Here is a 13,765-nt window from a genome sequence, read left to right as displayed (position 1 = left end):
TTAATTGTATGGAACATATGCTGAAGGATCTGGGTATTCAATGAGTTTATGTAATGTTCTAAACGTGTAGATATTTAATGCATGATATAAACTAGCAATAAATTAAATGTGTGCATATGTAATATTAGCTAATAAAAGATATATGATTCACAACAAGACAACACTGTTGGTATTTAATATGTTGCTGGGATAAACAAAGACTAGGAATAATATTGTAAGCCCTGCCAGAGACATTCTGAAATGTATTTCAGCCCTTGGGACAGTCTACATACATTTAGCAACTTACTTCACTGTATTTTTCCCCAGATAAGACTGATATTCCTTTGTCCTGAAGAAGTTGAAGTTGGAGTTTGACAATAGGATCCATAATTTTATCTGTTGCAAACTTGCTGGCATTGTTGGATGCTTCATCATAGAATGCAGACCATTTGGCTCCAGCTTCATTCTAAAACAGATTCATTAAAGTCTGAATTACTCATTTATAAGAAATCCAGCGAGATAAGACGTTTTAGGGGAGAAAACATTCCTTGCATGAAGAATTCGTTTTGTGGATTTTGCTAGTTCTCTCCTTAGCTTTGGAAATAATTCTACTATACAATGAAAACAGCTAGGGAACATTTTGGATTCAGTTTGTTCACAGATGTAGAGCTTTTCAAATTATTTGTATTTGGAAAAATAGTAACCAAGTAGCCAATAGCCTCTCCCAAAACAAACCAACCAGTTTTTAAAGGATTCAGAACCATCTCACATAGCTGGTCTATGTAACCATACATACTTATTACTGCTCCCCTTGTCCTCCTTCCCTCCTGTATTTGTTGCATGCTGTCTTAACTTAGACCAGGGGTGGCAAACTTTTTGGCCTGAGGGCCACATCTCGATATGGAAATTGTATGGAGGGCTGGCTGGGTCAAGGGATTGGGGTGCACTGGGGGGATGAGGGCTCCGGCTGGGGGTGCACACTCTGGGGTGGGGCTGAGGATGAGGGGTTTAGGGTGTAGGAGGGGGCTTCGGGCTGGGATCAAAGAGTTTGGAGGGCGATCAGAGTTGGGGCAGTCGGTTGGACTGCACAGGGGGTGGGGACTCAGGGGTGCAGAATCCATGCAGCCCTTACCTGAAGTGGCTCATGGAAACAGTGGCCCAGCCTACCTCCGGCTCCCATATGCAGATGGGGCCACACTGCGTTGCCTCGTCCACAGGCACCTCCCCCACAACTCCCATTGGCTGTGGTTCCCGGAACCCCCTTCCTGCCCCTGCTTCCAGGAGCCATGCGGAGCTGCTGCATGCACGGAGTGGAGCAAGGTAGGCCCTTGACCCTGCTCCCCGGCTGGAGCACCAGAGCAGGGAAAGCATCGCTCCCCACCCCACTCCCAGATGGGAGCTCAAGGGCCGGATTAAAAGATCCGATGGGCAGATATGGCCTGCGGGCCATAGTTTGCCCACTCCTGAGTTAGATTGTAAGCTCTTTGGGGTACAGGGTACGCCTACCTGTAAGAACATAAGAACATAAGAATGGCCGTATCGGGTCAGACCAAAGGTCCATCTAGCCCAGTATCTGTCTACCAACAGTGGCCAATGCCAGGTGCCCCAGAGAGAGTGAACCGAACAGGCAATGATCAAGTGATCTCTCTCCTGCCTTCCTTCTCCATCCTCTCATGAACAGAGGCTAGGGACATCATTTTTTACCCTTCCTGGCTAATAGCCATTTATGGACTTAGCCCCCATGAATTTATCCAGTTCCCTTTTAAACATTGTTATAGTCCCAGCCTTCACAATCTCCTCAGGTAAGGAGTTGCCACAATTGACTGTGCGCTGTGTGAAGAACTTCCTTTTGTTTGTTTTTACACTGCTACCTATTAAATTTCCATTAGGACTCTCTAGTTCTTGTATTATGGGAAAGAATAAATAAATTTTCCTTATCCACTTCTCAACATCACTCATGATTTATTCATACCCTCTGTGATATCCCCCCTTAAGTCTCCTCTTTTTGCAAGCTGAAGAGCCTAGCCTCTTTACATCTTTTCCTTGTTAATGGACGCCGTTCCAAACCCTCAAATCATTTTAGTGCCCTTTTTCTGAACCTTTTCTACTGCTAGAATACTTTTTGAGGTAGGCAGACCACATCTGCACACAGTATTGAGATGTGGGCGTACCAATGAGGATTTATATAAGGGCATAATATACTCCTCAGTCTAAATTCTCGTCCCCTTTTAATGATTCTAACATCTTGTTTGCTTTTTTGACCACCTCTGAACAAGCTGCATGGACAATATCAGAGAACTACCACGATGACGCAAGATCCTTTTTCCTGACATTTTGAAGTTAAATTAGCCCCATTATATTGTATGTAAGGGGGTTATTTTCCAAGTGCATCGTACTTTACATTTATCCACATTAATTTTCATTGCCTTTTGTTGCCAATCACTTAGTTTTGTGAGATCTTTTTTGAAGTCTTCACATCGTTGCTTTTGTCTTAACATCTTGAGTAGTTTAGTACATCTGCAAACTTTGCCACCTTCTTGTTACCCCTTTCTCCAGAAACATTTATGAAGAAATTGAATAGGATTGGTCCTAGGCCCTTGGGGAACCACCACTAGTACCCTCTCATTCGAGAATTTACATTATTCTAAAACTTTTCCTGTCTTTAACCCAGTTCTCAATCCAGGAAGGGACTTCCCTTATCCCATGACACTTATCTAACATAAGAGCCTTTGTGAGGTACCTTGTCAAAGGCTTCTGGAAATAAGTACAACATCCTATGTCCCTGGATCCCCCTTGTCACGAATGTTTGCCTCAAAGACCCTAATAATTAGTAAACCCGATTTCCTTAGCAAGAACCATGTTGACATTGCTCAACAGTTTATGTTTCTGTGTGTCTGACCAATTTTAATTCTAACTATTGTTTTCGGAACTAATTTGCCCGGTTAACGAAACATTAGACTTACCGGTCTGTTAATAGCCGGATCACCTCTAAGCCCTTTAATTAATTGCGTTAATAGTAACTTCCAGCATGGTAGCAAAGCAATTTAAGGACAGGTTACAAACGCTTAGTAAAGCAAGAAGAGAATCTGTGGCACCTATAGAACTATCAGACGTTTGGAGCATGAGCTTTCGGGGTGAAATAACCCCTCGTCAATGCATAGTCAGGGTATTCACCCACGAAAGCTCATGCTCCAAAACGTCTGTTAGTCTATAAGGTGCCACAGGATTCTCTGCTGCTTTTACAGATCCAGACTAACACGGCTACCCCTCTGATACTTGAAACCTTAGTTAATAGTTCCACAACTTCACATTTGAGTTCTTTCAAAAGAACTCAGATATGAACATTTGAACAGTCCATAGCTCAAGAATCATGATTCTGACTGAGTCCTTTGGGTGCTGCCACAATAGAAGTAATAAATCGTAACTGCCTTGTCACTGCTAGTAATTCATGTGATTACACAAATATTTAATCTTCCCAAAGTTACAATAATTAGTGCTTACTGATTGGACATGGAAAACCACACTCTCTCAAATGCAGTTTAGGATTCTAAACTGTGTACATGCAGAATATGAACCCACAGCATGCAATTGCTTGAACCTACTCTGTGTGTCTACACTCTGCAAGACAAGCTGGCTCACAGATGCAGTGCAACCCTTAGCACTTAACATTATTTGGATTTCAGCAGTCACTAGAAGATCCAGCTTTCATTTCCACCGTTTGTTATGGACAATAAGCACAATGAGACCCTGGCATGCAGGTTTGGTTTGGAATCTTAGGATACTTCTAATCTCCCTTCCATATGTTCCAGGACATTTAAGGGACATTGCATCTGTGGTTATCACAGCTTCTTGCTAATGACGCATCAGAAGATAAGAATTACCACCCAGCATGCATACATTCAGAGCTATGTATGAATATGTTGGCAATGTCTTTTTTTTCTTTATTCTTTGGGAATGAGCAAAAATGGACATCATTTTCTTTCTAACACTTCAGTCGTGATGTTTGATACCCAACCAGAGTCAAATTTATTAGTATACAAATGTATTTTTTACATTATTTGATCCCAGTGGGGATGACTAAGGAGGTTGGGGGTTAGGCGGAGAGGGGGCATTTTCTATCCAATGAGAAGAGCCAGCTGGGGGAAGTTGGGTTGCCAGCCGGTACCTCTCCACAAGACGGGTTGGTTGAGTTCATGGGATGTCCCCACCCATTTGGAGAACTGGTTGAGGAGTGGGCAAAATGGTTGTGTGATTATGGAGGGGTGACCCCATTCTATGAAAAAAGTGGGTTTGAGGAAGCCACTGGGGGCACCTTTCATTAACTCTGCCCCTTTAGCAGACAGGTGCCATATCAGTGTCACTGCTGGTATCACAATAATGCATGCACAAGGGACAAACAGAGGCACCATCCCTGAGCACCATCATACTTGTGTTCATTACTGGGATCACACTGAGCCACCTTATTATCCTATTGCTTAAAGCTGCTAAATGGAGTTTTCAATTATATGTGTTTCAGAATGTCACAGAACTATGATTAGCCAGGAGGATTTCATCCTGCAATCAGAGACTATATTTTGATTAAGAAATGTTACACTTAAGCCATGTTTTCATTAACTAGTAAGACTCCACTGGATGTGGTGAGTCTGGGTTAAACCTTTCTTCAAAATTAGGTCTGTTGAGATTACACTGCATCGTCACATGCTGAAATGTTTATTTAGAAACGAGTTTGCTTTAAAATATAGGTACAAAAGTCACCACAATATTTTCCATTGATTTTCAAGATTCCAAGGATAATAGATGCTTTCTAATATGGCTGCAGCACTGAATCCTCAGTGACCAATCAGATTATGGTTGAATGCTGACACAGCATATGCTATCTGTCTAGAGGGGCAGGTGATTGTACTGGATAGCTAGAGGCTGGATAGTTAGAGACTGAGAGACAGTGAATCTTATTGTGAGGTAGGGCAAGCACAACTGTCACTGTCCTTCCTGTGGCTACATACTAGCTTCTGCTAGTCCAAACATCAGACCGTGGGAATCTGGAAATCTATGACTTCATTAAATTTTCCTCACAGTACAATTCTACCTATTCCTCTGGTGATTGCTAAGGATGCTAATCTATGAGAACAGCGACAGTGTTTTGAGGCAGACAATCATCCAGTGTGAAATAGATTTAGGTCACCAACTCATTTCACATAACCCACCAAATGACCATCAGAACTTTTTCAGTAACTACTGAACTAAAATCCAAAATTGAACCCATCCCTAGTTCCTTATCCATTAGCAATTCCTATATATCAATCTACAGCAACACAGTAAAATATCATGTCATTATAATATAATTTCTAATATAATAGCAAACATTCCTAGACAGTGTTGAGTACCCACCATCTTTCTGGAATTCTCATCTGTGATGTTGGTGTTATAGTCCCAGGAGGCAAGTGAACTTGCATAAGATAGATCTTCTGCTCGTACATTGAATTGAGACAAAAAGTTGCTGGCCTCTTGTGTTGTATCCTGTGATGTAGCAACAGCAGTGAGACAGCAAAGAAGCCATAGATGGACCAACATACTTCCTTCTGAGCCAAGATCCACTAATTGAGGTAGGTTCCCTCAAATAAGCTTCCTAATCAGCTGCTGTCTCATCAGCCTTTACATATAGGTGTGTGCTAGGGGAAAAAGGGAGAATTCAATTTGCTGGATCTTTTATTGTTTTTATCCAGTGAAAGACAGAAATGAAAATAGCTTTAAAAAGGCAAATAAACAAAAGTTAATGATTAACTTTGGAGAAACATAATTACTAGTAGCATTTTACGGTCTTCTTATGAAAGGCTTTTAGTTTTAGTTAATATTTCCCCACTATGCTGTCAATGATACAGGTGGTTATTATCTATAATCTCACAGTGTCAGAGGAAGTCCAAGATCTCCAAATCCTTTAACAGATTGATGATAATCTACAAAAATAGTTAGCAAATTGAGTGAAACATTACCTGATCTTATCTCTTGGGAAGGACTGATGTAATGTTGCTGCTTGGCCTCTTAGGGCAGAGGTGGGCAAACTACAGCCTGTGGGCCACATCCGGCCCGCGGGACCATCCTGCCCAGCCCCTCATCTCCCGGCTGGGAAGGCTGGGCCCCAGTCCCTTCCCCGTTATCCCCCCTCTGCTGCAGTCATGCCGCTGCGCAGGCAGCGCTCTGGGCGGAGGGCTGTGAGCTCCTGCCAGGGAGTGCGGCAGCATATCTGGATCTGGCCAGGTGGCACAGCTGCCAGACATGCTGCTCTGAGTGGCATGGTAAGGGAGCTGGGTGGTTGAATAAGGGGTGGGGGATCCCAGAGGGCAGTCAGGGGACAGAGAGCAGGGGGCGGTTGGATGGGGCGGAGGTTCTGGAGGGGGGACCGGGGTTCGAGGGGTTGGATAAGCGTGGGAGTCCTGGGGGGGCCTGTCAGGGGGCAGGAGTGTGGATATAGTCAGGGGATGGGGAAAGGAGGGGAGTGGATAGGCATGGGGTCCAGGGGGGCCTGTCAAGGGCGGGGGTGTGGACAGGGGTCAGAGCAGTCAGGGGACTGAGAGTAGGAGGAGTTGGATGGGGGTGAGGTCCTGGGAGTGGTTAGGGGTGGGGGGGTCCCAGGCGGGGTGGTGATTAGGGGACAAGGAGCAGGGGCAGTTGGACGGGTCAGGAGTTCTGAGGGGGGCAGTCAGGGGGAAGGACGTGGGAGGCAGTGGAGGGGGTGGAGGCCAGTCTGTTTGGGGAGGCACAGCCTTCCCTACCTGGCCCTTCATATGGTTTTGGAATCCCAGTGTGGCCCTCGGGCCAAAAAGTTTGCTCACCCCTGTCTTAGAGTATGTCTACAGAGCAAAGAAACCCCCCCAGCTGGCCCATGTCAGCTGATGAAGGCTCACGGGGCTCAGGCTGTGGGACTGTTTCATTGTTGTGTAGACTTCCGGGCTTGGGCTGAAGACCCTGCTGGGTGGGAAGGTCCCAGAGCTCAGGCTACAGCTCAAGCCTAGACATTTACACGGTAGTGAAATAGCCCTGTAGCCTGAGCCTGATGAGCCTGAGTCAGCTGGCACAGTCCAACCATGGGTTTTTCTTTGCTGTGTAGATATACCTGTAGGCCCAGATCCTCAATGGTATTTAGGTGCCTAACTCCTGCTGAAATTAATGGGAGTTAAGCACCTAACTTGCTCATGTGTTTTTGAAAATCCCACTAAGTACCTATCTGCATCTTTAGGCACCTAAATACCTTTGAAAACCTGGCCCTTAGTAGCTAGAAAGTCAATGGGACTTAGGCTTCTAAGTGCCTGAGACACTTTTGAAAATGATACTTAGGTTCCTAAGTCTCGTAGGCATTGCAATGCCTTCTTGTCTATTTGGGAAGGGCTTAGCACAGTGTGGGCACTACCAGAAACAAAGAAGAAAAAGAATAAGATTTCATTGTTGTTATTTTATTATTTATTATTTGTAAGGGCAGTGCCTAGAGCTAGGCCATTTGTGACGGAATTAGGAAGGATAATCCTGGGACATTCTAGGTGATAATATTTTAGGGTTTCCAAAGTAGCTTACCAAGAGGCAGCTCAAGTCTCTTTTAGCTGAGGATCAATGTAATGTGCCACATGCAGAGCATTATATATACATTTTGCACCTCGCTCCTTATCTATCAGGTAGAGTTGTTCTGAATTACATCACAAAATGACTTCATTATGAAATCTTTCAAACTTTCGGACCTTTTATAGGATACTAAAAAGTGCACCAGCAAGTGAAAATATTTCATAATGTAGACTACTTGCAATGTAGACAGGAATTCCACTTTGCACATTCTACAGTATTTTCACAGAGGGTAAACCTTTGTTGTGATATGAATTAGTAGAGGTTTAAAGTTAAGCTTTGCCTACATTAGAGAAATTTGGCCTGACAACCACCATACTGTGACCACCCAAGATGCCTGTCTCAGCATCAGCTTCTTCTGCGGCATTGTTATTTACCAGCAATTTTCAAGAGAAGGATTCCTATGGCTGTGCTGCCAGCTGTCCAGAGGCAGTTGTGGGGGAATTGGTGACCATCTGGGACAAGGAGATCCAGTCATAGTTGAAATCTGTAATTCAGAACACCCAACCTGTCACCTGGTTCCAAGTCCCTTGCTGACCAAGGCATCACTCAGTTGAGTGAATAATGCAGGAAAATGTAAAAGGCGAGGGTCAGGAAGGGATTCCACCCCTCAGTGTATTCTGGGAAGTTTTTTTCTCTCCACCTCTGAAACACGAGGGATGGCCATGGCTAGAGATGGGACACTGGACAGGGTGGGCCAGGGCTCTGAGGTGTCACCAAGCATTCTCTCTCTCGGGTGTTTGGCTGCGTGGTTCTTGCTGACATGCTCAGGATCTAACTCAGGGGTGGGCAAACTTTTTGGCCCGAGGACCACATCAAGGAATAGAAATTGTATGGAGGGCCATGAATGCTCACAAAATTGGAGTTGGGGTGTGAGCTCTGGGCTGGGGCTGGGGATGAGGAGTTTGGGGTATAGGAGGGTGCTTGGGGCTGGGACCGAGGGGTTCAGAGGGTGGGAGGGGGATCAGGGCTGGGGAAGGGGTGCAGGTTCTGGCTAGGGTGTGGGCTCTGGAGTGGGGCTGGAGATGAGAGGTTTGGGGTGCAAGAGGGTGCTCCGGGTTGGGATCGAGGGGTTTGGAGAACGGGAGGGGGATCAGGGCTGGGGTAAGGGGTTGGGGCATGGGGAGAGGCTCAGGGGGTGCAGGCTCTGAGTGGCACTTATGTCAAGCAGTTCCTGGGAGCAGTGGCATGTCTGTTCTCCGGCTCTTACACAGAGGCATCTGCTCGCTGCCCCATCCACAGGCACCGCCCCTGCAGTTTCCATTGGAGCACACAGGAGCCAGAGTGGGGCCATGCCGCAGCTTCTAGGAGCTGCATGGTGCGGCCCTGACTGGAGTGGGACTGAGCTGCGTGGTGCAGCCCCAAACCAGTGCCCCCCCGGCCAGAGCGTCAGAGTGGGGTTGAGCTGCTTGTGCTGCCCCTCCCCTGGCTGGAGTGCCGGAGCAGGGCCGAGCTGTGTGGTGCAGCTCACAGGCTGATTTAAAGTGGCTCACAGGCCGGATCCGGTCCGCGGGCCATAGTTTGGCCACCCATGGTCTAACTGATCACCATAGGTGGAATCAGGAAGGAATTTTCCCTCAAGTCAGATTGTAGCATTTATTGTCTTCCTCTGCAGGATGTGGGTGCGAGTGGCTTGCCAGCGTTATCTGGGTGTATCTCATGTAATCATTTCCCTGCTTGTGGAACATAATAGTCTATTCTACAGTGGGCTGTAATACTTCAGTCTAATTTCCATTGTTGGATTTAGTGTGCGGGTGCTGGGTGCGGTTGATGGCCTGCGATACACAGGAGGTCAGACTAGATGATCTGGTGGTCCCTTCTGGGCTTGAACTCTACGATTCGATAATATGGCCTGAGACAATAATAGCATGTCTATGGTGAATCGGACAGATTTCTTGGTGATTGCTCTTCACCTTAATTTGGGATGCTGCTCAAGAGTAAAAACACAGCTTGACCTGCTTCAGTGAAGAACAGCAAGGGGAGAGAGAGAATACTAACTTGAAGGCCGCAACAGAGATAAGGACATGGAGTGTGTGATACCTGAGACCATGCTGAGATCCCACACCCTCTTTAGAGAGTTCTAAGCTCTGGAGATGGCAAAGGAGACAGAATCCAAGCAATTTGGGAGGAAGAGGAGAAGCCATCGGGTGAAAAGTGTTTCTCTATACAACGCGTATTATTATATGGAGAAATCAGAGCTAATTTTGCTGGCCCTGGGTAAGGGGGGAACATAGTGAACATGTCATAATTGTTGTGAAATGCACAGATGAAGTCTCACATAACAGCAGAAATCTCTTGTCCTTCCAGATCTGCCAGTTCCCCCCTCACTTTCCCTGCCTGGGCTGCTACAGTATCAGTGGCAGTTCCTGGCTCCTCCCTTGCAAACCCTATTTAGTTCTCTCAGAGTCTGACTTGTCTCACAGCTTCTTCAGCAGCTGCGTGTTGTCGTCAGCTGCATAGCTGCTGTTGCCATTCTTAGGGAAGTGTCTGGCTTGGTGCTTACAGCACTGGCTGAGCTGTACCATGTAACTTGACTTGTGCTGGCCATCAGGCAGAGAATTTTACTTTGTATGTATCAAACAGCACCTAAATATAAACAAAATATGAGATTCTGATTTCAGTCAGCTACCTATTGGGCATGATGGCCCAGGTATTACATTGTAGCTGTCAGGCCATACTCCAAACCAGAGCATCAGTCCAGCTATCTGCTCGATATTTCTGCAATCACGCTTCATTCCGTCTTTCTGCTTACGCACAAAACACAGGCATACGCATTATTAGCTACTGAACTGCTCTACTGCTACCACAGGCTAGGGTAGGGAACATGGAATAATGAGGGAGAGAGAGGTCTCAGTACAGTTTCTAAGGGGCATGTGTCCACACATCGTTTGCAATATCATTTAGATACAATATCATAGAGAATGTTAATTCAATGTTCAAAATTCCGGTTGGTCCATAGCTGAGAAGAGCTACATCCTGCACTATTTGGCAATCAGAAACCAAATGCACAGACAGTACTAGTACAAATCCATAAAATAATAAGCAAGAGGTAAACATTTTTCGTCTTCACTTTCCAAAGATTTTTTTTTAATTATTATTAAATCAGAGTAAAGAAAATGAGACAGTAAACCTTCAGGGTCAGCCTCAAGGTAACATGAGGCATGAGGTAACAAAACCCACCTAACATGGCACATAAAACAGGTAACAGGAAAAGGCAATTGTGAGGGAGAGAAGAAAGAGCAGAAAAACTGAACTTTCCTCTCATGCATTCTTGAGACAAATCCATTTCCTACTGAAGTCAACAGGAAGTTTGCCATTGACTTTAATGGAAGACTTTGCCCTCCTTGAAAAGGGGGAATTTTCACTTGCCAGTGAACCTTAGTCTAAAATGCATATATATTTATATGGCTACAGAACATTCAATTATGAAACTAAAAATATTATCATCATTTTTGTATGTGCATCCACAAGGTGTAAAAGCATTTCATGTATTTATACAAGTGAACATATCTGCACCATGTATAGGCACGTGTGACACTAATAATCACTCAGTCACTGTACCTGTTCCGTGTTATTTGAAAGCTACCAAGTTCAATAATTTAAAATAAACAGGTGTAGGTAAGCGCTTAATCATTAATTAACTAATGATGTTCATTAGTAACTAGTTATTAGTTCATTAGCATAACTTAGGCCAGGTCTACACTGCGACTTTAAATCGGTTTAATGGCCGATATACCGATTTAACGCTGTATCCGTTCACACGACGTCGTCATTAATATCGACTTTAATGGCTCCTTAAATCGATTTCGGAACTCCTCCCAAACGAGAGGAGTAGCGCTAAATTCGATAGTGATAACTCGGATTAGGGTTCGTTGTGACGAAATTGACGTTATTGGCTCCGGCGGCATCCCAGAGTGCAGCACTGACCGCTGCGACAGCAATCTGACTCGGATGCAGCGGGAGTAAACAGAAAGCCACGCGAATCTTTTGAATACATTTCCTGCTTGCCCAGCGTGGAGCTCGTGATCGCACGGCTGGCGATGCAGTCTGAAATCGAAAAAGAGCTCCAGCATAGACCGTTACGGGAGATACTAGGTCTGATCGCTGTATGGGAGAAATCTGTTGTTCCAGCTCGTTACAGAACACGAAATGCAAAGCGTTTGAATTAAAAAACTCCAGGATACACAGCGCTTGTGACAAGCGTACGGGAAGCAGAACTCAACTGGACGCTCATGAAGGGAGGGAGGGGTACTGAGGACTCCAGCCTATCCCACAGTCCACAGCAGTCTCTGAAATTATTGCATTCTTGGCTGAGCTCCAATTCTGTAGGTTCAACACAAGTGTCTGGCATGGTCAGGAACAGCTCCTCAGTTCTTCCCCCCCCCACCAGTGAAAAAAAGGGAAAGAATCCATTCCTGCACTACTTTCTATGTCACCCTATGTGTATGAATGCTGCTGGTAGACGGGATGCTACGCAGTGAAGAGCAGTATCCGCTCCTCTCCATCTTCTCTCTGGTTGTAGACAGTGCTGCAGACCTGCCACCATCCAGGAGAAACATGCCTGATAATTGCTCAATGAGAGGCATTATTCCTGCTTATCGCAGTAGATAGGACAGAATGGCTAATAACCAGCTTCATCATCGAAACTGGGGCTGAAAATTTTGAAAGCAAACTTGGGATATGACTTGCTTGGCAATGAAGTCAATTCCTCCCTTATGGTTCTAAAAATGAGTCCATCCCTGCTGGACTGTCATAGCCCTGGAGGCTGCCTCCAGTGCCTCCCCCCGACATCATTTTATCTCACTAACAAGTCTCTGTTCTATATTGTTTCCTACAACTTCATGACACAAACGGGGGAGGGCAACGAACGGTAGCCCAGGAAGATGAGGGAGGAGGAAAGCACTGGGTGCGCTTCTTGCAGGGGCAACCCCTGTGAATACTGACACGGAGCAGCTGTGCTCTCTGATACACTGGGATCTCTGTTACACTTGCCTATTATTCAGGCAGGACAGTGCCACCACTGACTGCGTGTCCGCAATCCGAACTCGATGCGGAGGTGCCAGTAACAGGAAAAGCCCCGAGACCTTTGACAATGACATTTCCGCTTTCACGTGTCCAGCTCTGATCACCACGGATGCGATGCAGTTCAAATGCAAAACAGACTCCTGCATTGAACCGTTACGGAGATACTAGATGTGATCGCTGATGGTGAGACAAATCTGTTTATCAGAGCTCCGTTAAAGAACAGGAAATGCCAAGCGTTTGAAAAAAAACTCCAGGATACACAGCGGTGTGACAACGCAACGGAAGCCAGGACTAAAGGATGCTCATGGAGGGAGGGAGGGTAATGAGGACTACAGCTACCAGTCTCCACAGCGGTCTCGAAAACTATTTGCATTCTTGGCTGAGCGCCCAATGTCTGTAGCTTAATACATGTGTCTTGCGTGGTTCACGAACAGCTCGTCAGTCTCTCTCCCCCCCCCAGCACGTGAAGAAAAATAAAATAATAATTCCTTGACTACTGAAAATGTCACCCCTGTGTACTGAATGCTGCTGGCAGAACGCAATGCTGCTGCGGTGAAGAGCAGTACCGCTCCTCTGCCCCTCCCCAGTGGTAAATGGTCGCCCAGTGAGTGGCTCCTGGCTGAGTCTGGCCTGCTTCCTGGGTGAAAATGGAATGACCCCTTTTCTGACAGGATGTACAGAACCGTGGTAACTGTCTTCATTTTATCACCGGGGGCTGAGCTTCATCAGACCCCTTCCTCTCTTCTGTAAAGAAAGATTCTGAACTGCATGGACTGTCATAGCCCATGGAGGCCTGCCTCCCCTCATTGTATCTCACTAACTAGTCTGTATTCTTATTCATGCATTCTTCATAACATCATGCCAACCATGGGGTGGGTCACTGCTGCGGTAGCACAGATAGGTGGGAGCAACAGTTGCGTTACTGCAGCGGCTCCCTCTGTGCATACTGATGCAGAGCAGCGTGCTGTGATACACTGATTTAAATACACTGTATCCTATTCTCTGTCTGGACTGACTCTATTTTTATTAACGTAAAGGGCAGGATTGACTCAGTCCCAAGAGAGTCAATCCCCATTTTTGTTCAAAAATTTTCAAGGTTATCATCGTTCTGTCCCATTTACTGATGAGTGTAAACAAAAAGAGATGAGAGGTA

At 45.7% G+C, this 13,765-nt stretch overlaps 1 protein-coding gene across 1 annotated transcript in view; it reads right to left on the bottom strand.

Annotated features, from left to right (window-relative positions):
* The window catches only part of ACE2 (angiotensin converting enzyme 2), a 41,659-nt gene extending 36,109 nt beyond the window's left edge, over positions 1-5,550 (bottom strand). The window contains exons 1-2 of the mRNA XM_032775306.2: positions 5,368-5,550; positions 287-445 (exon numbers count right to left, since the gene is read on the bottom strand). Of these exons, the coding sequence (XP_032631197.1) occupies positions 287-445; positions 5,368-5,550 (342 nt within the window). The remainder of the gene's footprint in view (positions 1-286; positions 446-5,367) is intronic.
* Between the last annotated feature and the right edge of the window lie 8,215 nt (positions 5,551-13,765).

Source organism: Chelonoidis abingdonii, chromosome 1, assembly GCF_003597395.2.
Source record: "Chelonoidis abingdonii isolate Lonesome George chromosome 1, CheloAbing_2.0, whole genome shotgun sequence".
NCBI lineage: Eukaryota > Metazoa > Chordata > Testudines > Testudinidae > Chelonoidis > Chelonoidis abingdonii.
The sequence above is the reverse complement of the archived record's forward strand: the minus strand, read 5'-3'. Positions and strand labels throughout refer to the sequence as shown.